At 46.0% G+C, this 22,974-nt stretch overlaps 1 protein-coding gene across 1 annotated transcript in view; it reads right to left on the bottom strand.

Annotated features, from left to right (window-relative positions):
* GALM (galactose mutarotase) overlaps nt 1-22,974 on the bottom strand; it is a 51,992-nt gene continuing 29,018 nt past the window's right edge. The window contains exons 5-7 of the mRNA XM_021697539.1: nt 3,564-3,705; nt 1,886-2,060; nt 1-1,139 (exon numbers count right to left, since the gene is read on the bottom strand). Coding sequence (XP_021553214.1) covers nt 1,062-1,139; nt 1,886-2,060; nt 3,564-3,705 — 395 coding nt within the window. The 3' untranslated portion in view covers nt 1-1,061. The remainder of the gene's footprint in view (nt 1,140-1,885; nt 2,061-3,563; nt 3,706-22,974) is intronic.

Here is a 22,974-nt window from a genome sequence, read left to right as displayed (position 1 = left end):
TTTTGGTTTTATTTCAACTGGCTGCTAGTATACAAAAGTAAAAGGTACATTCCTTTAAAAACCTAAACCAACCACCAACCCAAACCCATAACTGGTAATTCAATTGTTCAGGAAAGGGGGAAGCCCTGGGCTCATCTACATAACACGACATTTTGCTCCAGGTGCAATGTGCAGCCCTCGGGTGAGGCCCTGTCTCCACACTAACACAGCTCCGGTCTCCGGTGGCTTGCTGGCTTCCCATGCCTTGGCTGGGCTGGGACTTTCTCAACCCCAAAGGCAGAAAATCAAAATCACAGATTCTTTCTGGATATTTTGACCTGGCCCTTTAAGTGACATCTTTAAGACAGCTAAACTCAAACTCAGACTCATATAAACGTGAATCTGGGAAGAAAGGCTGGCCCAAAGAGAGGAGGGTCAGACCCCCGCTTGCCCCATCAGTGACCCCGCGAATGCCCTGGCAGACTGAAATGGAAGCAAAGAAGGGGACTCGAATGTGCATGACCTGATGTCAAGTCCTGGCTAAAATCGTCCCCAGCCGTGTGTTTTTATGAGGGTCATTTACCCTCCTGAAGCCCCGGCTCCCTCCCTCTGTCATCTCCTGCCTTCTCCAGGCAGACTGGTCCATCTGCCAGCATGGTGCAGGAGCTAATGCGACTGAATCCGAAGTGCTGCACAGGAGGGGCGAGGTGGTTTGAGGAGGCAGAGGAGGAGGACAGGAAAAGGAAAGAAAGTAGAATCAGAGAAAGGTAGGGTGGAGAGACGGAGCCAACACAGTACCAGGGGCGTGGACACCCCTTCTGGGCTAGGGTCGGGCTTAGGTGATGATATTAGTGGGTGGGTCCTCTTAACTACACAGAGCAGAGAGCTGCTCATTAGAGCTGACCTGGAGCCAGTCACTGGGAAAGAAAATCGATACTCAGACTCACTACTATGAAGCTACCCTTCACGTGGCTTTCATCACAGGATCACTCGTAAAGCCTCTGTCGCCCCTCTGGGCAGGAGACAGGCTGCTGAAGGGGTTCCCAGCCTGGCCCCGGAAGAGGTCACGTCTTCACACTTCCTCAAGCCACAGAAAACTTGAACCAAGTGGTGTGGTCATACCCGTCCCCAGGCCTCAGCAGCACAGGAGGGAAGTGGGGCTGTACAGGGAAAAAGAGGACAGGTTACACTTGCCAGCCCAGCTGCACCCTTCACCATTCAGGATGGCTCTGGACTGGGCTCTAGAACCAGCTGCCAGGGTAACAACTGTTTACTACTGGTTTGCACTGAGAGAGAACTCGAGCCGCATCACTGAGCACGTTGTTACGGCAGGACTTTGCCGATGAAGGAGGCCGTGTATCAATTTACATTCCGGTGCAAGCTGCAGAGCTGGTGCTTTGGGCAGCACGACTCTAGGCAGCAGCTAGAAAAAGAAGTCATCAGTAAGCAAACAGGAAGAGAAGATGGGATCATTTTAAAAGTGTGGTTGCAGGGGGCGCCTGGGGGGCTCAGTCAGTTAGGCGTCTGACTCTCGATTTTGGCTCAGGTCATGATTCCAGGGTTGTGAGATCGAGCCCTGTGTCGGGCTCCGTGCTGGGCCCGGAGCCTGCTTAGGATTCCCCTTCTCCCTCCCCTTCTGCACCCCACCCCTCAAAAAAGTATGGTTGCAGAAGATGAGCAGGTATTGATAAGGGGCAACATAGAACTGAATAAAGGCTTTGAAGGCACAAAATAGATTAAAAAATACATAAATGCTATGTTAGTAACTTGGCTAAAGGTTTCCTTATCATGACTGGGAGAAGAGAACCCTGTGGACCTGTGATTCACACAGACCTGAGTGTCGTGACCTCTGTCATACGTGTGACCTTAGGCACAACACCACTGAGAAGCCGGGCTGGAGCTTTACCTGATTGACGGCATCAGGCCAGTTCTGGGTCTCGAGGCAGAAACCAGAGTGCTTGGGATAGACTGCTCCACCCTTGCCCTTCAGCGCGCCATCCAGGAAGTTGCCTGTGTAAAACTGGACCCCAGGCTGGGTTGTGTACACCTCCAGTAGCCGCCCGCTTCCAGCATGCCGGACCCTGGGGGTAAAGCAGACCACATCGGTACATCGGTACGGGATGCAGAGGCCGGCAGGGACCGGGCGAAGCTGGGAAGCAGCCTCTGAGCCAATAAGCAGGCCCAGCCACAGAGCAGGGACAGATACAAGGAGACAAAGATGAGAAGAGCATGATGGGAAATTCTCGTAGTCTCCTGGGTGAGGCGTGAGCAGGTGGTTCTGAGGATCCTCCAATGGCCACTTCTCACTGTGATCTTGGCTTCTCTGAGGAAGTCTCACCCCAGCCGTGTGTGTGTGTGTGTCTCGGGGGCAGCCAGGTTGAAGAGACACAGTTTTCAGGTTCTGGAGGGGCTGAGAGTCTTTCTCATAAAGAGTTGGAGCTCTCTGCTTGGCCTGGCAAAGCCACCAGCTATGTCTTGAAAGAGAAGAGATGTTTCTCTAAATTAAACCATCCCCCTTCCCTGGGGTTCAAGCAGGCGGCGCTTTTTAGTCAGATGTCCCCTGAGAAGAGATGTACTGTCAGTTTTTGCTAGATTCACTGTTTCCTTTAAAAAAAACAAACAACCCCCCCCCCAGAAAAAACAGGCCTCTACAGAGCTTAGAGTACCTACCTGCTCCCATACTTGGTGTTGAAGGGATATGGATAAAGAAAAGCCTCAGTCTTCCCCTCTTACTGAGAGGTAAAACATCCCAGCAGTGTATGGTCCATGAAGAGGTTCAGGGAAAGATGTTTGGGAAGAGGAGGGCCAGGATTTGAAGAGTGGAGAGAGGCCGGAGAGTCTCCTTGAGGTGGGTGCAGGAGAGAGAGAAATGTGAGCACTAGGCAAGAGGAGAATGGCAGAATCCAGCTGGAAGAACACAGGGACTGGGGCTCTGAGGGAGAGAAGGCTTTTGAAGTTTCTCTTGGGAGTTTGAATCACTTTCTCTGCTTTATTTCAAATCCATTTATTCTACAGACATCATTTGCTGGTGCCAAGCACGGTGTTAGGCACTAGGGCGGGGAGGGGGGACTCAGGGAGACGAGATGTGCGAGGAGTCAGAATTTAGTGAGGAGGAGGAAGAGTGCACACAAATGCCGCTGAAACAAGGCTGCTGGTGGTGCTGGTGGTGCTGGTGGTGGGTGCTCTGGGGAGAAGGGCAGCCTCTGACGCTCCATGGAACTAGACAGGGCACGAATCACATGTGAACAAAGTACAAAGGGCTCCAGAAGTTCAAGGAAAGCAGAGGTGACTTCAGTCCGGAGGAATCAGGCCTTCTAAAACCAGTGGGCCTTAAAGAACAGGCACAGATGGGGAGAGAGGCAGCGAAGAGAAACAGGCTGCCAGGTGGGAGCCCAGGGCTAATGGCCTGATGCGGGAGGGGGAGCGGCTCCGGCTCCCTGGAAGAGGAGCTTTGAAAAGTCAGGGGATGTGTATGTGGTCCCTGCAGCAGAGTAAATGCTACTGATCCGGCCAGAGAAAAAGCTCCTCATATAGGACGTGGCATCTCTTCTTCCCTACAGAGGCAGCAAGTGAAAAGGGCCTACCGTGCACAAAAGTGCTTTTCTTTAGATCCCTTCAGACAGAAATTGTGGTCGAAGCCATTGATATGGAAGTCCTGCAGGTGTTTTCCAAGCTCGACTGGCTTCCGCAGGTCAAAGGCAGTTCCTTGTACTGGAGCAACTTCTCCTGGTGGGAAGAGGCAGATAAAAAGGCAGCAGGCTGGAGCACTCTGGCCAGGCTTTCTTGAAAGAGGAGAGGGATTCTATTTACTTCAGAGCTTTACACCGTGATCCAGTTTAGTTTCTGTCTTTATTTTAAAAAAAAATTTTTTTTTCTAATTTGAGCATAGTTAACACACAATATTGCATTAGTTTTAGGTGTGCAACGTAGTGATTCAGCTTCTCTCTACATTATGCTGTGCTCTCCATGAGTGGGACCCCCGTCTATCACCAGGCAACTCTTACAGTACCACTGACTATATTCCTTGTGCTGTGCCTTTTATTCCTGCGACTTATTCATTCCATAACCGGAAGCCCAGTTTATTTTCTTTAAAAGTCTTCTTTGTCCTAGAATAGTGTCACATATTTAAAGGTGGACACAAATGCTAGTTAGTTAACATACTCTTTTAGGGTTAGAACTACTTTTGCCGGGGCGTCTGGGTGGCTCAGTTGTTAAGCGTCTGCCTTCGGCTCAGGTCATGATCCCGGGGTCCTGGGATCGAGCCCCGCATCGGGCTCCCTGCTTCGCGGGAAGCCTGCTTCTCCCTCTCCCACTCCCCCTGCTTGTGTTCCTGCTCCCGCTGTGTCTCTCTCTGTCAAATAAATAAGTAAATAAATAAATATTAAAAGAAAAAAAAACTACTTTTGCCTTTCATATGGTCAGATGGAGATGTTGTAGGAACTTGGTTTCTGTGCTATTTTTAGAGGAGAGAGAGGTAGCATGCAAAGGGGGTCTGAAATCTTAGGAGGCTGAGAAAAATCCGGAACTTGTACCTTACCACTAAAAGATTTAAACAAGTGAAAGGAGAACCAACTTTAGCTGTTCAAAATGTTGAGTTCTGCTTTTGTGTGTTCCTAAATACTAAGAGGAAACACGAATCTCCTATCTTTGGGCGAAAGACGGCATCCTTTTCTTAAACTCGGAGCTCCTGTTCAGAAACATGTCTTCCTAGTATGTGAGGACTAGAGTCTGTGAGTTCACACAGAGCTGCGGGGATGCCTGAGGTCCAAAGCACCCAAGGGGGACCCAGAGGCCTGGCCAATACCATCCTAGCATCCGATGCCCACTATTTGACCAAAGGAGTTTGGGAAGCACACAGAAGAATCCTTCTCTTACCAGAGTCAGCTCTAGGAAAAATTAAGTAGCATTCTTTTTGAAAACACCCCTTAAAACCATCTATTTCCTTTGCCCAGTTCTGCTTGTACGAAAAAGAATTTTTGAATGGGTAATATTTGCACATGTAATCAATTTATTTATTATTTATTTATTTTAAAAAGGTTTTACTTATATGAGAGAGACTGCGAGAGAGAGAGCATGAGAGGGGTGACGGTCAGAGGGAGAAGCAGACTCCCCGCTGAATGGGGAGCCCGAGGCAGGACTCCATCCTGGGACCCCAGGATCACGACCTGAGCCAAAGGCAGACACTCAACTGACTGAGCCACCCAGGTGCCCACATGTAAACAATTTAAAAGGTAACAAATGTAAAAGATACAAAATACTATAAATCAAAACAATCTCTCTCATCTTTGTTCCCCACAGATCCAATTTCCTTCAACAGAAGCAACCGCTGTTGCTTGTTCCTGACCCATCCTTCCAGAGATGTTACAAGGATATCGAAGTATGTTAACGCAGACCCACACAAAGATAGAGCCTATTTCCACCTTGATCTTTTTATTCAATTTGTCTTGGAGGTTGTTGCTAAATTTATTCCTATGTATTTCATTGGACAACTCTATATGCACTCATATTTCTATTTTTTCTGTGATAATCTGTCAATTTAAAATTTCTTTTCTGGTGTCATAATTGCAAATTTACATTTTTCTAGAAACATGTGCATTCCGTCTATATTACTCTCACTTATTTGTAGAGTTGAGGAAGACAGTAACTTATGATTCTTTCAATTTCATCTGTCTGTGGTTATTGGCCTGTGCTCATTTCTAACTTTGTGCATTAAATAGGTTAGCTAATGCTTTATCTATTTTATTTTTCCCCCCTCCAAGGAAGCAGCTCTTGGATTTATGTATTAGTACTACATTTTTCCTCCTCTTTTCAAAATAATAACTTCTGCTTTTATTTGTATTAATTTTTCTTTTGTTTTCTTGGGTTTATTTTGTTATTTTTCAAATATCTTGCATTAGATGCCTAATTAATTTATTTTCACATTTTTTTGGATTAATATAAGTAGTGCTACAATGTTCTTCTGAGCAATAGGCTTTATAACACATATAGGAATTTCTGTTATATATAATTGTAACATCCTATTTCCATTTATTATATATTCCAATATGTATTATGTATATATTTCCATTATATGTAATTATATATTATTTACCTACTTTCTAGATGTTACTAGTTTTGGGGTTTGAATTCCCTTTTGATCCAAGAATTATTAAGAGTTAAAACATTTCTAGGTCAGTATTGGCTGTCTTACTCCTATTTTGTGAAACTACCTGAAGTTTTCTTTATGCTCTCTGATATGGTGAATTCTCATTGTAAATTGCATCCTTTATCATTACAGGGTACCCTCCTTTATGTAATTTAATGCTTTCTGTCCTGAAATCAGCCTTTACTGATATCAAGATTGAGACTCCTGCCACTTTGGCTTTCATTTGCTTGGTTTGCTTTGAAATCTCATATTTTTAACCTTTCTGTAAGACTTGGTTGCACACAGCATTCTGATGGGTTTTGCTTTGTGATTCAATCTGAGAGACTTTGTTTAATAGAGGTATTTTATGGCATTACTATGACATATGTATGTTTTAAGTATTCTTAGCTCTGGCGTTACATTTTATGGTGTGCTTTCTGTGTTTATGAATTTTTGTTGTTGCTTGCTTTTTAAAATCTTTTACTATATGGTCTGTGTGTGTGTGTGTGTGTGTGCCTTATAAGTTTGAAAGTTTGTAATTTTGTTTTAGTGGTTACATCTACGTATAAGTAACTTAAAGATAATATACTTAATCCTCTGTTCCTCAGAATCTGCTAAGCTTTTCCTTTCTTACCCTTTCTCCTTTCTCTTTGCTACCTGACTTGGGTTTCTGATGCTTTCAACTGTTAAGAATCCTAATAAAGGCACTCTTGTTTCCCAGTAGATGGTGCTAGAGACACAATATAAGGAGCTTGCTTTATAAACATCCACCTCTGAATTCAGAGTCAGCCCTCTAAAACCTGATCAGTTCTAGGAGAATGAAGAGTTGAAGTTTTTGGGTCCCTCAGGCCAAAGGCCAAATCCTGGATGGTAATGATCACCTGGGTGCTACTGTCTTGTGAAGTCTGGGTGACCAAGCACCTCCCACACTGATTTATAAAAAGGTAAAATGTTTCCTTATGAAACAATTAGTCTGGGGAAAAGCAGCAGCTGTTTTCATGGGCTTAAGAAGATTTTTGTCTTACCAACCCATATTCTGAGTATCAATTTATGTTATGCTTTTTTCCCTAACCTTATATGGTATTCACAATATTTAGTTCCTTCAAGTCATGCTTGACTCAAAATCTGACCCTTATGACAGTTCCAATGTGATACTGCACAAGTCAGTCAAGATTACTTTTTTCTCTTGACTTTAAGGTAAAAAGAAAGTCATGGAATTTTCATGAAGGAGGGAGCCAGGGCATATTTCAGGTCTGTTTACCTGATACTGAGCAATCTACAAATCAAAGTTTATGTTAACTTTTCTCTTTGTAAAATGAAGCTATTATTTGCTGCCTTATACATTACATGGAAACATTTGATAAATGATAAACGGTTTCTGGAGGGTTGCATAAATAAACAGGCCAAATTTCAGGAAAACATATGTAACACAAAGGAGAGCCTAGAGGGGGTAAGACTTCAGAATGGCAGAGAAGCCCTGACTTAAAAATGAGAAACTTGGGATAATTCCAAAATGAGATGTTAGCTAAATGAGAAGAAAAAAAGAGAGACGGTTCCAATCTACCTTGTTCCAGCCTCATGCCCTGACACATGTACCTAATCATCGGGCAGATGGAAAACTTGGAATTGTTTCCCCAGATTCACTAGGTCTTTGGGCCCTTTCTCATAACTGGAATGTCCTCTCTGTGCCTACCTCCAGCACACCCTGGCAACGTTGTTTAAGAATACTTACTCTCCAATGTCATTGCCTCTGTGAAGGACTATAGCCACCACAACTAGAACTAATCTCCTTTTCTACTTGGTTCCTACCACACCTTGAACATACTTTCTTCAAAACATTGATCACATTAGGCATAATTATAGGATTATATCAAGCTCCTAGAGGGCAGGGATTGTGTCCTTTTTACCTTTGTACCCTCTGAGCATGAAGCGAGCCTTTACTTGATTGAAAAACTGATGTATGTATGAAGTAGAGGCAGAAAAAACAGGGACAACTGTGAATGTTGGTACATCCTGTGGCAAAGTCAGAATGAAAGATCTAGAAAGTACCTTAGGAATTACCTCATCCAGTCCCCTTGCTTTGCAGATGATAAGATTGGGACCCAGACAGCTAAAGGGACTTGCCCACGGACACATCTTCACAGTGTCAAAGTCTCCAGGCTCCTCACCCTGGAGTGACTTGGTTACGGTACCTTCTACCGCCAACCCTCCAAGTGTTCTTGATTTTTCAAAGAATTTGGAAAATCAATGTGCTGTTCTTCTAATTTTGGTCTCTCTGCATATGTGACTTTGTACTTTGGTGCTAAGAATAGAAGATGTCAAAATCGCTCTCTCAGCAACGCTGAGTGTACAGAAAATGAGGCGGAAATGGAAAGGGTGCCCTCAGAGGGGATGTCACATCGCCAGACTGCAGTTTTGAAGCCACCAGAAAGCTGGGGTGTCGGCAGAGAGAAGTTGTTTTCTGAAGGGGATTTCTTAATGCTCCTGCAGGCTGGCTGGCTGTGCATAATGCCATAATGCCTGGCAGATGGTGGGCTCTGACCCAAAGATACAGGGTTACAGCTCTGGGGCAGGCGAACAGCCTGAGGTGGCATTTCTACATCCCCATTTCAAGGAAAGCCTGACTGCTGGCACCACGGCAGACTCATCTGAGGTTACTGTCATGAATTTAGAGTGAGACCGGTCCCTGCGTGGTGGCAGCTGTGGAGGGCATGGCGGGTTGGGTTTGTTAGGAGAATACACAGAAGAGGGAGGGGGGTGAGGGAGTGGAGAGCACATGCAAAGGGGTGAATCTAATGATAGACTTCTGATTTAAGTAGGTGGGGAGCAAGCTCGTGGGCAGGCAAGGGGCAGTGAAAGGGTGGTAGGATCAAGGGACTATGGGTTTGTGTGACATCAAAGAATTGTTGGGGCTGAAAAAGACATCTTAAATAGGGATTATAGATGGCTACAATAAGAGGTGATGACAAAGTCAAGGGTATGACCCAATGACCATGGGATTGAGTTGGGGGACAAGATCATTGGAAGAGAGGATGTCAAGAAGAAGCTGAGAGGTCAGTATCATCAGTATGGATAATGAAATAATGAGGGACTATGACAAGAGTGGTGTTGGAATGACAGTGAGCCAGGGATGAGCTGATGATATCTATAGCCAACCTCAACAGATGTGTCTCTCTGGCAACTACAGCTGCCCCATCCTTGCAAGAAGATGATGTAGACCTGCTAATTGTAAACAGGACTCTCTAACATTCCAGATCTCTCTCACAAGGTGTTAAATCTTCCTTTTCCTATTTGCATTCCTGACAGAGTTATAATGACCTGCCTTCTGGCAGCAAAGGAAAAACTCACTGCCTTCATGAAATCCATCTGCCTTCATTCATATCTCTTTTCTCACATAAGGGGTTCTTATATGTGTTCTATTATATGGACTTCGGCCTTTTCCCCATGACCACTTGTGGCAGATTCCATCTTTCAAAGATGGTCACACCGGTATGTATCCCATTCCACAGGCTCTACTTACAATGTGACGTTGACACTCCTTCACTGAGAGGTAGAGTCTTTGTTCCCCACCTTAAACAGGGAAGGACCCCTGTAACTGCTTCGACCAATAGAATATGGCACAGATGATGCTATGTGATTTCTGAGGTCAGGTTATAAATACAAAGTGGTCTTGCCTTGGCCCTTGTTCTCCAGGTTATTTCCCCTTGGAAGCCAGCCGCCATGTTGTAAGGAAGCTCAAGTCACATTGAAAGGCCATCTGTGGGGTGTTCTGGCTGATAGCCCTAGCCAGTAGCCAGCATACAAGAAGTAAATGAGCCCCAGACATCACATGCAGACACAGGCTATGCCCTGTCTAAATTCCTGACCACAGAAACAATGAAAAATAATCCATGAAGTGTGGAGTAATTTATTATATAGCAATAGATGACTAGTATACCACCTTAGGATGTTTTCACCTCTTGGCACTTGACTAGTCTTGACAGGAGGTTAATGCACCCCTCCCCTCCCTTTACTACATAGTCAGAAGTGTCTTTAATTGGTCCTACCTTAAGAACACTAATCCTTGTAATTACTTTTGGGTGGGGGAAAAACAAATACAAAGTTGTTAATTCACGCATTTTTGAGTAGCTTTTATGTACCAGGCATGAAACTGACCTCAGAGAGCCTAGAATCTGGTGAAGGAGACAGATAAAAAAATTAACACTGACAGGACAGTGTGACAAAGGCCATGAGAGTGGCATCCAGGGGGCTCTCGTGGAGGAGAAGCAGCCCCCAGTGCAGCTGTGGGGGTCAGGAAAGGGTTTCCAGAGGTGGTGACAGGAGTCTAATCTTGAAGGATAAGTCAGGACTGGCTCAGTGGACAGGGTGCGGGTCGGAACAAGCACAGGAATGGACTGCTGTCCCCTGTGAAGTTGTATCTGGAGTGTAGGCAAGATGCATTTATATTACACATATCCTAGAGACTGCTCACTCTGACTTAGGGTGGGGGGCAAACGACTTAAGAAACGGAGTAGAAGGTGAATTAGTCCTTTGAACTTCTGATCAAACACTGACTCCAGGGAAATGGTTTTTTGTAACATCTGGGCATGAACACTCTCCCGGTGTCTGACTGAGAAAATTCACCTGGGGTGAATTTTAATTCAATGCTTTTAATTTCTCATCATCAGAAATAGCTCTTTCCTCTGCCTGGTGGCCCTAGTTAGTACCTGCCTCTCTGAGAAGATGAACAGATGGTCACTGCAAGAGTCACTGCATCTGTTCATTTTTAGCCCCTTCCTGGCAGGTTCCCTTTCTCGCTCATCTTCACACAACCCCGTAACACAAGTGCAGCCATAAGATCAGAGTCCCACCGGACAGTCCTCAGCAAAGTCTTATTTATAATAACAATTAAAAATTATTTTGGGAAAAGGGGAGAAAAAAGAGAAAAGAAAATCTGGCATAGACTTTCTAGAAAAATTAGGATGAGCGGAGAAATTTTTTCCAAAAATTTTTTTCTCCCTTAAAAAAGAAATCTTAAAAAAAGAGAAATATTTTGGGCGCCTGGGTGGCTCAGTTGGTTGGGCGACTGCCTTCGGCTCAGGCCATGATCCTGGAGTCCCGGGATCGAGTCCCGCATCTGGCTCCCTGCTCGGTAGGGAGTCTGCTTCTCCCTCTGACCCTCCCCCCTCTCATGCTCTCTGTCTCTCACTCTCTCTCTCTCAAATAAATAAATGAAATCTTTAAAAAAAAAAAAAAAAAGAGAAATATTTTAAAAATGAAGTATATTATTTGAACATTATTTTCTATGATTTGTCCTATATTTTGGTTTACAAATCTATGTAAGACATCTTAGGATTCAGACAGACTTACTAACTGACCTTGGGCAAGTTTCTGTGCCTCTGTAAGATTCAATTTCCTTATAAAATAGAGCTCATATTGGTGTCTACCTAAAACAGATATTGTGAGGTTTGAGAGAATGATATGAAGGAACCTATCTCTAGGGCAGTACCTGGCACATAGTGCTCTGTCTCTTTGTCACACACACACACACACACACACTCTCTCTCTCTCTCTCTCTCTCTCTCTCCAGAATAGAGAACAAAGAGAACACTTATTCATTATAGCATAAATCATTGATGCAAAAGGAAGGTACATTTCTGCCTCCAGGAAGAATTGCCATTTTCATTAAAAAAGGAATAAGGGTTTTTTGGTTTAGTTTTGTTTTTTGAAGCTTCCTTCCTTAGTGATTTTTAAATCTAGAACTGTAGTTTTTAAACTGGCTTTGGAGTTATGTACTCCTTTGAGAATATTGTAAAAGTTAAGGGCTCACTGTCTAGGAAAATGCATACAAATATAAAGAATGTTCTCAGAACCTCTGAAGGCCAGCCATGCATGACTGGTTAAGAATCCCTGATTTCCAGGCCGATGAATACGTTCTGCCAGACCACTACTCACCAAGCAAGTTGCCCTCTCATGACCTGAGACTAAAATGCACATCTGGAATGTTGCAGTCACACAACCTTAGGGGTTTGGTCAAGAAAATGCAGTCTGGGGGTCTACTGGGAGACTCACGGCAAAGGCTTTTTGCACAATACATCAGCGCCTCCTTCTGGACTAGCTACGATTCCTTCATATTCTTGCAGGACGTACAATAAACTAATATGTGAAATACGCAGGAGCTTGTCTTAATCTGAGCAAATCAACAGCTTACAGAAATTGCAGTAAAGTGAAGCATCAGAGAAAGTGGAAATTGCCCCTAACAACAGCTCAGAAAATGGGGCTGATCGAGCAAACTGTGTCCTCCCGGGTTACAGTGGCTATCAGGAATCGAGATCACCAATGGCTGTTACCAACCTCCCAGGAGCAGCATCTTGCTCACTTGTTTGGCAGTCAAACTCAATAGATACTAGAATGGATTTTAAGAGTCAGGCAGCCTGGACTTAAATTCTTTGCTGTAAAAATGTGTGGAGGTTGCTTAGCTTCTCTGAACCTTGCTTTCCTCCTCTGTATACCGGGGATAAGAAGAGTATCTACTTCATGGGATTATGAAAATTAAACAAGGTAAGGCACATAAAATGCTCCACATCCTACCCAGTGGGCAGGAAGTACTCTGTAACATAGCTGTTTTTATGGAACATGGCCAGGGGTGATAACAACATAGACTGTGGAGTTAGGGAGACTTGGCTCCAAATCCTGAATTCCCGAATTACTTACCTGCCTAGCTCGGTGCAGCTTAATTAACCTCTCCAGATGTCCGTTTCTTTGACTGAGGCATAACTGAAGCATTACACCTCTTCCAAAGGGTAGTGAAATGAGCTAACGTGTATGTGCTTAGCTTAGTGGCTGGTACATATTCAACACTCAGAAATGGTGGTGATGGTGATGAAAATGGTAATAATAGTAGTTAATCCTTACAAAGCTCTTATGAAATGCCGGGAGCTGTTCTACGCACCTTACATGTAATACCTCATTTAATCTTCATGACCAGTGAGGTAGGTCTAGTGGATTACCTTTACTTTACACATGAAGTTTGCAGAGGTTAAATAAATGATCCAGTGTCACAGAGCTGGATTTAAACCTAAGCAGTCAGGGTTTGAGTCCCTGCCTTTAGCTACTTCGTTTTCCTGAGGATGTGTCAAAATCAGCATTTAAGCATTCAAGGTCACACCAAGGGCTCACTAAGTTCAGAGGCATTTTCCATTTCCAGTGGAAGCTCCCTCACCTGTCCCCATCGGTTTCATGGCATCCTGGGGCACCCACTGCCCAAGAGTAGGTGCATTGCTAGGGCCAGATGTTGATCTATGAGAATTAAGACTGCCTTCCCCAGATCCTCCTGGGTCCACCAGGCTCAGTCTGCCAATGGTCCTTCATGGCTCCAGCAGGAGAAGGACAGCCCTTCTGCCTGACCACACAGAGAGACAGTGTTCGGCGTTTGCTTGATGATTTCAAAAGGGGAACATATTGGGGCAGAAACATCTTCCTGCATGCTTGTTCTGCGCTTCACAGTAACTTGGGCAGGCTCCAGCGACAGTGGCGTAATTAGGGAGCCCAGGCTCGTGGTAGACCCATGGCTTCCTGCTGTCCTCCAAGAGCCAGGAGGCTCCCACAGTCATGGGTCACAGGAAGCCAAGAAGGGTGGTAACTGAAGAGAGCCAAACTGCACTAATGGCCCAGGGTCAGAGAATATAACCAGTACAGGGGAGAGGGAAGAAATCAGTCCGGCCTTTCTGGTCAGTTGGCACAGTGGCACCCAGAAATGGCGTTATGTGGGGGATCTAGCCCCTCTGATCTCCATCAGTGCTTCCCTTTCTTGCAAATCGCTCCAAATAAACCTACGATTTAAGTTTCAAGGCACGCCCCAGCCTCCCTTCCAAGGAGACTGGGGCCCCATGCTCTGCCTACACAGAAATATTGACCACCACGACTGCTTAGCCTCCTGTGGTTTAGTCAGGACATAAAAGGGCTGTGGAGCCAGAAGGAAGGGAGCCTTGAAATACAGAGCCAGCCTCCTAGGTCTCATTATCTGCAGGACAGGTCAGTATCTTCCCTGGTATGTGTGTTCTGCAGACCCTGCATTCGACTCAGTCTTTGCAACTGGACCTACCTAGAGGGTCAGTTTCACAAACTATAAATTTAGGAGCTGCCCTCTGTCCTGGGAAGAACTCTGGAATGGAATGGAGTCCTGGAAGGCAAGATGAAGCATGCTCACTAGGAGACAAATCCAGATATATTCAAATACAAATCGTCCCCAGGCTACCCCCTCAGCTTCTCTGGGTTACAAAGCTGCTGGCTCGGGGAGCTTCGAGCTTCGGGAGACGGAGCACCTGGGCTTCAGTGAGCAGAATCTGCAGGGAGCTGTCACGTGGCCTCTGATCTGTGGATGATCTAGATGAAGATAGAGAAGGTATTCTTCTCAAATTAGGACAGACAGCGTGAAGCTAGGAGGCAGATGCGCTTGGAATAACAGAACCAGGAATCCAAAAACAGTGCAAAGTGGGGGTAAAGCACTGGTTATACGATGAAATTTGTGAATAATGGCAAAGGATACGGTCCTGCACTTGTGTCCAAAAAAGCCAAAAACCAAAAAGCAAAGGACACTGCCTCACTTTACATTGTAACTCCAACCCTCGGCACGAAAAATAATCTTTGGAGGTTCCATCTCCTTCCTTGTAAAATTGGGACAATATAGCCCCTATCCCCTGAAGTTGTCATGGGGATTAAAACAGTTATTGTGGGCAAAGTGCTTAGCACAGGGAGGATGATGATAATCATGACGGTGATAACTAACAATGACACGTTCTTCATTAAGTGCTTCACACCTAGGCAGTCTGGTTCCAGAGCCTGTGTTCTTAGCTATCACGTTATACTAATTCTCATAAACATTAAGTCTGATGACTACAATTATTACTGACTAGGGAGATGTGAGCTGAGCTGCAGCATGTGTGAAAATGACTTCGAGGATGTGGTTGGCAGTAAGTTCGACAGGAGTCACATCAAGAGTGTAATGAGGTGGTGACAGTTCTTGATAACTTTGTGCAGTGCGGGCATCCCAGATGGAGAGGCCTAGACACACAGAAGCAGAATCAGGGGACAATGACCAGAATGGCCAACTCAGGGCAGAAGAAGAACAGCTCTTCCTGGAAGAAGAAATGACTTGGGGGCACCAGGACAACTACCTTCCAAGGCCTTGAGCCAAGCAGTAGGCAAAATGGGGCCGGCTCTAGATCCCAGCTCAATTTCTGGAAGGCTTTCTGTCTGACGTGCTGACCCAAGGTGGCCAGGGACCATCCTGAGCTGGAGGCACCTGAGTGCCTGTGGAGCCCACAGTCTGGGATTCAACTTTTCCGACTGTGACCTTCCAAGGCTGTAGATCCATTGTCCCACGTGATAAAGAGAATGAAGCAGGCTGTTCCCTTTAGGGACACCCTGTGACATCTAGTTATTTCCCTCCTCTCTCTTTTTAAAATCAAATTGTTAGCTTGTCTTCTCTAGGGAGGCCATAGGCTGAGAGCAGCTCTTTGTAGAATGACCTACAGAGAGGCCCAGAAGTGGGAGAATGAAGAGTTGCAGCGGGGAGGGGAGCTCAGAGCGCAGCAGGAGGACAGCAGGGTTGTTGGGGAGGGGAGCGAAAGGGGAGGGGCAGGTGCCCAAAAAAGGAAAAAGTAACAAACCTGAGGCCAGCCAGAGCTTCTTTGCGCTTTTTATGGGGCTAGAGAAAGGGTGGACCCAGGACCACACCTGGGGCTTTTTAGAAACCGGACCCAGGGGGCACCTGGGTGGCTCAGTCGTTAAGCGTCTGCCTTCAGCTCAGGTCATGATCCCAGGGTCCTGGGATCGAGCCCCGCATCGGGCTCCCTGCTCAGCGGGAAGCCTGCTTCTCCCTCTCCCGCTCCCCCTGCTTGTGTTCCCTCTCTCGCTGTCTCTCTCTCTGTCAAAAAACAAATAAAATCTTAAAAAAAAAAAAAGAAAGAAACCGGACCCAGAGGCTCTCCCTCAGGCCAACCGAGTCAGAATCTGCATATTAATAAGCTCCCCAGGTGAGCTCTGTGCATACTAAAGGTGAAAGGCACTGGTGTGGAGACCATCTAAGGGAGACCCAGGCTCAGATGTGTCCTGCATTCATCTCAGAAAAAAGGGGGGGGGATGGGGAGGAAAGCTGGGGCAACGGGAAGAGCGGGGAGTCTGGTCTCCATGGGGACGGCCCAGCCGTGCTTCCAGCCCAGCTGCTCCAATTCTGTCCGTTTCTTTCAGAACTAGGCAGGTTCAGAAGTCAGTCCCATTTGCATAAGGAAGCCGCAGTAATGGGGCTCAGGTACTCATCTGACATCTAATTAAGCCATCTTGGCATATCATCTCTAGAACGCCTGCTGTTAGTTCAAGAAACAACATAAAGAGAATGATAATTAAAAGTTACACCCTGGGTGGGAATTTTGTCTTCATTCCAGCGGTTGGCAAGTAAAGCACCCTGGGATTTTTTTTTTTTTTATTTGAGGTAACATTTCTATAAATTTTCATAGATCACACAACCTCAAAGCTTGTCTCTGCTGCAGTTTTCCCCCTTCCCTCTGCCGGAGCTTTGGGTTTGTGGCTTTATTCTACTGCTGTTTTCTTTCTTTTTTTTTTTTCCTTTTCACTGAGCATTTTCTGATTTTACTTTGACTAGCAATGGGGGGAGGGTATTGCTTCTGGATATCACATGTCATCTGAAGCATAAAATGCTAAACCCAGTTACATGTTGTTTTCAGGTGAGAAGGCAATTTTACACTTCACGGTTGGTCCCACACGAGGCATTTTCACGCAGAGAATTTTTGCGTCCTAGACTCACATCAAGATGGCACCCAGGGATTTGCTGCCAGTGGGAAGTGCACCCACTGTCTGCGTGCAGCCTTCCCGCAGGGGCATTCCTGATAGACCTGTTCTCCAGGGTGCCGCTATACTCCCCCAGTCTTCAGGTCCCCCTGCCAGAGCGTCCATCACGCCCCTCATGTCCTCTGCTACGCGTCTGGGCCCAGGGTCTATGACCTGAGCCGCTGTGGTTAGTAACACTCTTAGTGGCCTGCCTTACACCCTGTCCTCCTGCCCCTCCAACCTGACAAAACTCCAGCTTTGGATCATCCCACGGTCCACCTGCTCTGCTCCCGACTTGAAACTCCTGAGAGAATCTGGAGGAAACTCCCAGTGGCACCAGATGAGGCCACCAGATTCCTGGTCTCCATTCTCACCTGGAAGCCTTTGACAAACATTTTACTTGCCCTCCATCAGCTCCTCTGCCCTGAAAAATCCTCTTCCTTGACCCTGCATCTGCACCTCATGGAGGCACCGTCTTCTTCCCTTCCCGGGTTTCCGAAAGCATATTCAACACCAGTGGCTGCCGCTAGCTCAGTGGGGAGCTTACAGATGTACAGACTCGCTGGCCCCACACTAAAGCAAATGAACCAGAGCCTCTGAGCTGGGGCCTGAGATTTTGTATTCAAGAAAGTTGCCTTGGTTGGCAACCCCTCATTGGCCTATGCTCCCCGACTCTCCTTCCTCACTTTCAGTGGCTCCTCCAGCTGTCAGAGCCTGGCTTCTCCCTCACCACTCTGTGAAATGAGGTCAGCAGGGACAGCCACGCCAGCCCGCACACTCTCCCCAGGCCTCCGCAGGGAGAGTACTCTCCGGAGTCCTGATGCTGTTGGTCACCCCTAGACTTCCGGTCACCGTTTCTCTTTCTTTGCCTTCTACCTCTGACCATCTCCCCTGGCACCTTTTGTGTAAGCTTTTCTTGCACCTTAAATATCGGTGGTGCTTTCACAAAAGTATCTCACTCTCCTTGCTCCTAGATCCTCACAGACACTAAGAAACGTCTTGTAGCTCAGGGGGATCTTGAGAAAGCCTCCTTCTACCCTTGTCTCTGGGCTCCCTTAGCCCCATGGACATTACCTCTTCTCCTGTTCTGACCACAGTAGATTCTTCACTCCCCGTGAGCTTCTCAAGGGCAGAGATAGTGTTCAATCATCTTTCCATGGCCTGCGCCTCAGGAAGCAGGTAGCAATTAGCAGGCGCTCCATAAATGTTCGTTGAACTGAATATAAGTCTGCTCTGAGTACTTGTGTGAATCAGCCTCAGGCCCATAGTGCAAAGCCCGCAGTTACCTCTCAGCTCCTTCAGAATGGGGTGACCTTGAAGGAATGAGCTAGAGCCAGCCCCTGTCTAGACCCGGGGTGGGGAGGGTGGGCGTTAAACACCGGCTCTCCGAGGGTGGCAGTCAGAGCTCTAGCAAAAAACACCTCTTCCGGCAGATGCACTTGTTGTTCGTCTGAAATGTTCACAGGAGTTACATAATGCCTGGCCAAGTGCTAATTTCTGAGCTTTCCTCCTGCCAAATTCCCACCACACTGGCTCATGGTTGCCAGTCTTGTAGCAGTGATGTGTTTTCTCGCAGGGAATACAAGTACCGCTTTGGACGTTATTCTAGAGCCTCATAAAACTGTTCTTGGGGCCCTTTTATAGAGAAGGATTCAGTAACGCACCCGGTTGGAGAGTATTATTGCTACCAGGCGAGGTCCTTAGAGTTCTTGTCGTGAACTTCCTCGAACTGTCTAGGAGGCACCTGTCCTAGCAGAAACAGCTCCAGGTAACTAACATTCCATAAGTACCAGTATCATGAGTTTCACTTTTTTAGTGTTATTCGAATCCTTTCTTTAATAACACTAGCCTTATTTCTTTAAGCACAGGACGTGTGCTATATGCATGCCTGTGTGTTCTCCACGGTGATGGAGAGTGGAAAAAGAAGAAACCGGGCGTAGGCCCACAGCTAGAGGTGCTTGTCTCGAGAGCTGCAGAGCTGAAGGTGACAACCAGGACACCATGCTCTGGCTTCCTGCCCAGGGTGAGGCCCCTGCTTGCCTGCCTGCTTCTGTACTCCACAGACTGATGGCCAGACCTGGAGTCTTTTTTTTAAAAAAGATTTTATTTATTTATTTGACACAGAGAGAGAGAGAGCGAGAGCAGGAACACAAGCAGGGGGAGTGGGAGAGCGAGAAGGAGGCTCCCTGCTGAGCAGGGAGCCCGATGTGGGGCTCGATCCCAGGACCCTGGGATCATGACCTGAGCCGAAGGCAGATGCTTAACAACTGAGCCACCCAGGCACCCCAGACCTGGAGTCTTGACTGCACCAAGGGCTGGTGGATACAGAAAGGCAATTGCATTCATCGGATCAAGCAGAAACAGAGAAGCTGGCCATCCAACCCTCACTCCTGGCAGTTCTTGCTCCTCCAGATGGAACCTTGGAGAAGTTCCTTTCCTTCTGGGAGTGCCATCTTCCTCCTCTCACTAGTCTTCTAGCTCCCTCCAGAAAATCAACTGGTGATGAAGTAGCAAAAAAATTGTAAAGCCACCCTGAAGATTACCAAAAGGAAAACACACTATTGCTCATCTCCAAAACAATGGCTATCTTATATGTAATAATACATAGTAGGATAACCATAAACTATCATTACCTTGAGAAAGGACAACCCTCCCCCCCCCGACACACACACACAAAAGACAAACCCTCTGTGGACCAAGATGATGCGATCAGCTCATACAGGGCTTTACACAGAATTTTGGGGGCCCGTGAAGCCCCTGAAGATCTCTCATCATCTTCCCAGACATACATGTATGGATCCTGGTTATGAATATCTGGGTTAGAGGCTCCACGGAGTCTCTGAATCAGGGTTAGAAACTGACTGGATTTCAGAGTTCAACTAATATAACGCCCATCTGATGAGAGTTAGCAGATTAGCTTGAGGCTCAGCGAGTTTTCCTGGCTGACTCAAGCGCACAGCTGGCGGGTAGTAGAAGGGAGCCCGGTGTCCAGGCTTTCTGAATCCCGGTTATCCTGCCCTGTTGTGTTCATATGCTCTGTTGAAAACAGATGTCAAGAAGGGAGAAGACTGGAGAGAGACTGAGTGTAGGGAAAGGAGGGAGTCCCTGTTCCTAGAACGTACAGCCTGGCTCTTACTGGGTTTCATTTTTGTGTTTAGCACAGTTTTCTAGCTTTAAGCCAAAGAGACCAAGACTGAAGCTCCCTCCAACTCCCTACTTTAGACCTGTAACTAAATCCTGCTAGATCATCTCAGTCCGACTTGTGGAAGGGAAGATAAGAAAGGTGAGCTCTGGGCACAGGGTGAGCTCTAAACAGTTTCTGTCCTTACACAAACCCTTGAACACCAAAGAATCTATTGTTTGCAGGAAGTGGGGAAAAGACTTCTAAGGAGAAAGTATAGACTTGAAGAGTAGGGGTTTTATGCAACCGAGAAGGGGGAGTTGGGTGGTCCCTGTGGGTGGCAGGTGTGTGGGATATGAGTGAGGCACGCTGGGAGATGGGTCTGAGGCAGCTGGTGTGTGGCCTGGGAGCCACCTAAAAGGTTTTTAAGCTTAGGGTATCAAAGCAAGATTTGCATTTTAGATAGATAACTTTAGTAACCAGATGGAGGCTAGATCTAAAGAGATTTTTTTTTCCCCCCAGTTAGAGAGCTATTTTCCAGATTCATTTGTCATCCACTGATCCCAATTTGTGAAACTCATAATATAAGCCAGGCAGTGATCTAGACAAGAAAAGACAGCCTAACCAGGATAGTGAGGATGGAAATAGAACAATATAATCAATAATACACACTGAAGAGACAGATTCGAGAAATACTTAGGAGTTAAAAATCAGCACGACTGGATGATTAACAATACTGGGGGGGAGCGGAGACTCAAAAGGAAAGAGGAAGTATACTGATGGATGGTTGAAACTAATATTATGTCCAGAGGACTTTTAGGGCAGAGAATACTCTGTGTGCTATCATTATGATGGATACATGTCATTCTACATTTGTCCAAGAGTGAACCCTAATGTAAACTATGAACTTTGGGTGATGATGATATGTCAATGTAGGTTCATCAAGTTGTAACAAATGCTCCACTCTGGTGGGGGATGTTGAAAAGGGGGGGTTGTGCATATGTGGGGGCATGGGTATACGGGAAATCTCGGTACCTTCTGCTCAATTTTGCTGTGAACCTAAAAATTTTCTAAAAAAAAAAAAATACAGTCTTAGTTTAAAAAATCGGCAGCACCTGGTGACTAACAATACGGGGTGGGGGGAGTGGGATGCAAAGAAAGAGGATGCATACTGGAGTAGGTTTGAAACTAGTACTATGTCCAACATTTTAGAATCATATAAAGTCTAAAGGAATTTTTTTTTTAAAGATTTTATTTATTTATTTGACAGAGAGATAGAGAGCACAAGTAGGCAGAGGGAGAGGGAGAAGCAGGCTCTCCGATGAGCAGGGAGCTGGACGTGGGGCTCGATCCAGGACCCCAGGATCATGACCTGAGTCGAAGGCAGCTGCTCAACCGACTGAGCCACCCAGGCGCCCCAGTCTAAAGGAATTTTCTGTAAGAAGCTCCAGAATGATTAAAACATGTAGATCAAAACAGTCTGCATTTGCACCATCTTTGAACCGGGAGACTACTTTGGAATTTGTTATTTCTCCAGGGCAGAGACTTAGACTTGCCCTAGGGAAGTAATTATAAAATTGACTGAATTGTAGGTTGAACCCAGAGAGGGTGAAATAAAATACAAAGCTTTTTGCTGGGCCTTTCTCCACAGCCTCATGGTAAGCCTTTTGTACCAGAATTCTAATCTTGTCAAAATGGGGTTGCTTTCATGTAATTTTAGAAGGCGCTTTCAAAAACCGAGAGCAGCAAGAACAGCAAGTGAACACAGATGGGCTGGGGGACAGAGTGGGTTGTGTAGATTTCTATAAAAATAAAAGGTACCTTTTCTCAAGGAAAAGAATAAGATAGAATTTTACTAATGTTACTGTAAGAGGCAAAAACCTAGTCAAAGCATTCATTTTTTGCTTTCTTAATTCCTCATCTACGACTGTAAGTAAAGAACAGCAACATTAAAAGAAAAGAAAAAAAAACCTGTGTGCTGCAAACGCCTATAAAGACACGTGCTTGGTTCTGCACAATGTTGTGTACATGATAATATCTTGCTGGGCAGGTTGCCCACACTGCCTCCAAGTCTCACAGTTCTATAAAGCGAAAAGGGGACGTATAATGTTTACAACCCTGGGAATGAATTAATCCCCGGGGAAACAGAAGGCCAGAATTTTCTCACCTGCTCACACTTAGCTGGCTTCGTACCTGAGCAGAGCTCTAGGAACCGATTTCCTCTTGTTGCCCCAGGACAGGACAACTAGACTCGGGTCCTGAAGCTACATGCCCAACATGGCTGCACAGAGATCTGGTACTGGAATGTTCTCTGTCTGTGGACACCGACTATACACTGGTCCTTCCTGATAAAGAGCTTCTGGGAGTTGCCCTTTTGGGAAACTACAGGGACAGCCCCGACAACAACAAATATAAATATACACTCAAGACGATCTGAAGATGCCCCAGTAACAGAGTATGAGCCCATCCTAAGTAGTGGCAGATGCTTTATGGGCTGCATTTTTTTTTTTTTTTTTAAAGTAGGGAAGGACAACTGCTCAGAAGCAAAGCTAAACTAACTGCTGGCGTGCAAACCCAGCCTGACAGCTTAGCTGCAGACGCTGCTCTTGGTCTTCAGGTGAACCAAGCGTGCAGCTTTGCAGAAGCCTTCCAACGGTGCAGCCGTGCTGCAGGAGACACCTGTGAGCGAGGACCCCGTGACCCAACACCCCTACCAGCTCCAAAGTGCCCAGGATTACATCCAGAGCAGTAGCTTCAGAAGCCAGGTGATGGATTCTAGCCTTCTTCTTTTTTTTTCCCCAGAAAAAAAAAAAAGCAAAGACGCTAGAGTCTCGCAGCCTAACACACAAAGGATATTGTTTGCCTGCATTTGCCTGGAAGCCTCCAGGAATGACAAAATGGCAGAAATTTCCAGGGGGAAAGC

This window comes from Neomonachus schauinslandi, chromosome 10 (assembly GCF_002201575.2).
Source record: "Neomonachus schauinslandi chromosome 10, ASM220157v2, whole genome shotgun sequence".
Taxonomy (NCBI): Eukaryota; Metazoa; Chordata; class Mammalia; order Carnivora; family Phocidae; genus Neomonachus; species Neomonachus schauinslandi.
Note: the sequence above shows the minus strand (reverse complement) of the source record. Positions and strands in the feature narration are given on the sequence as shown.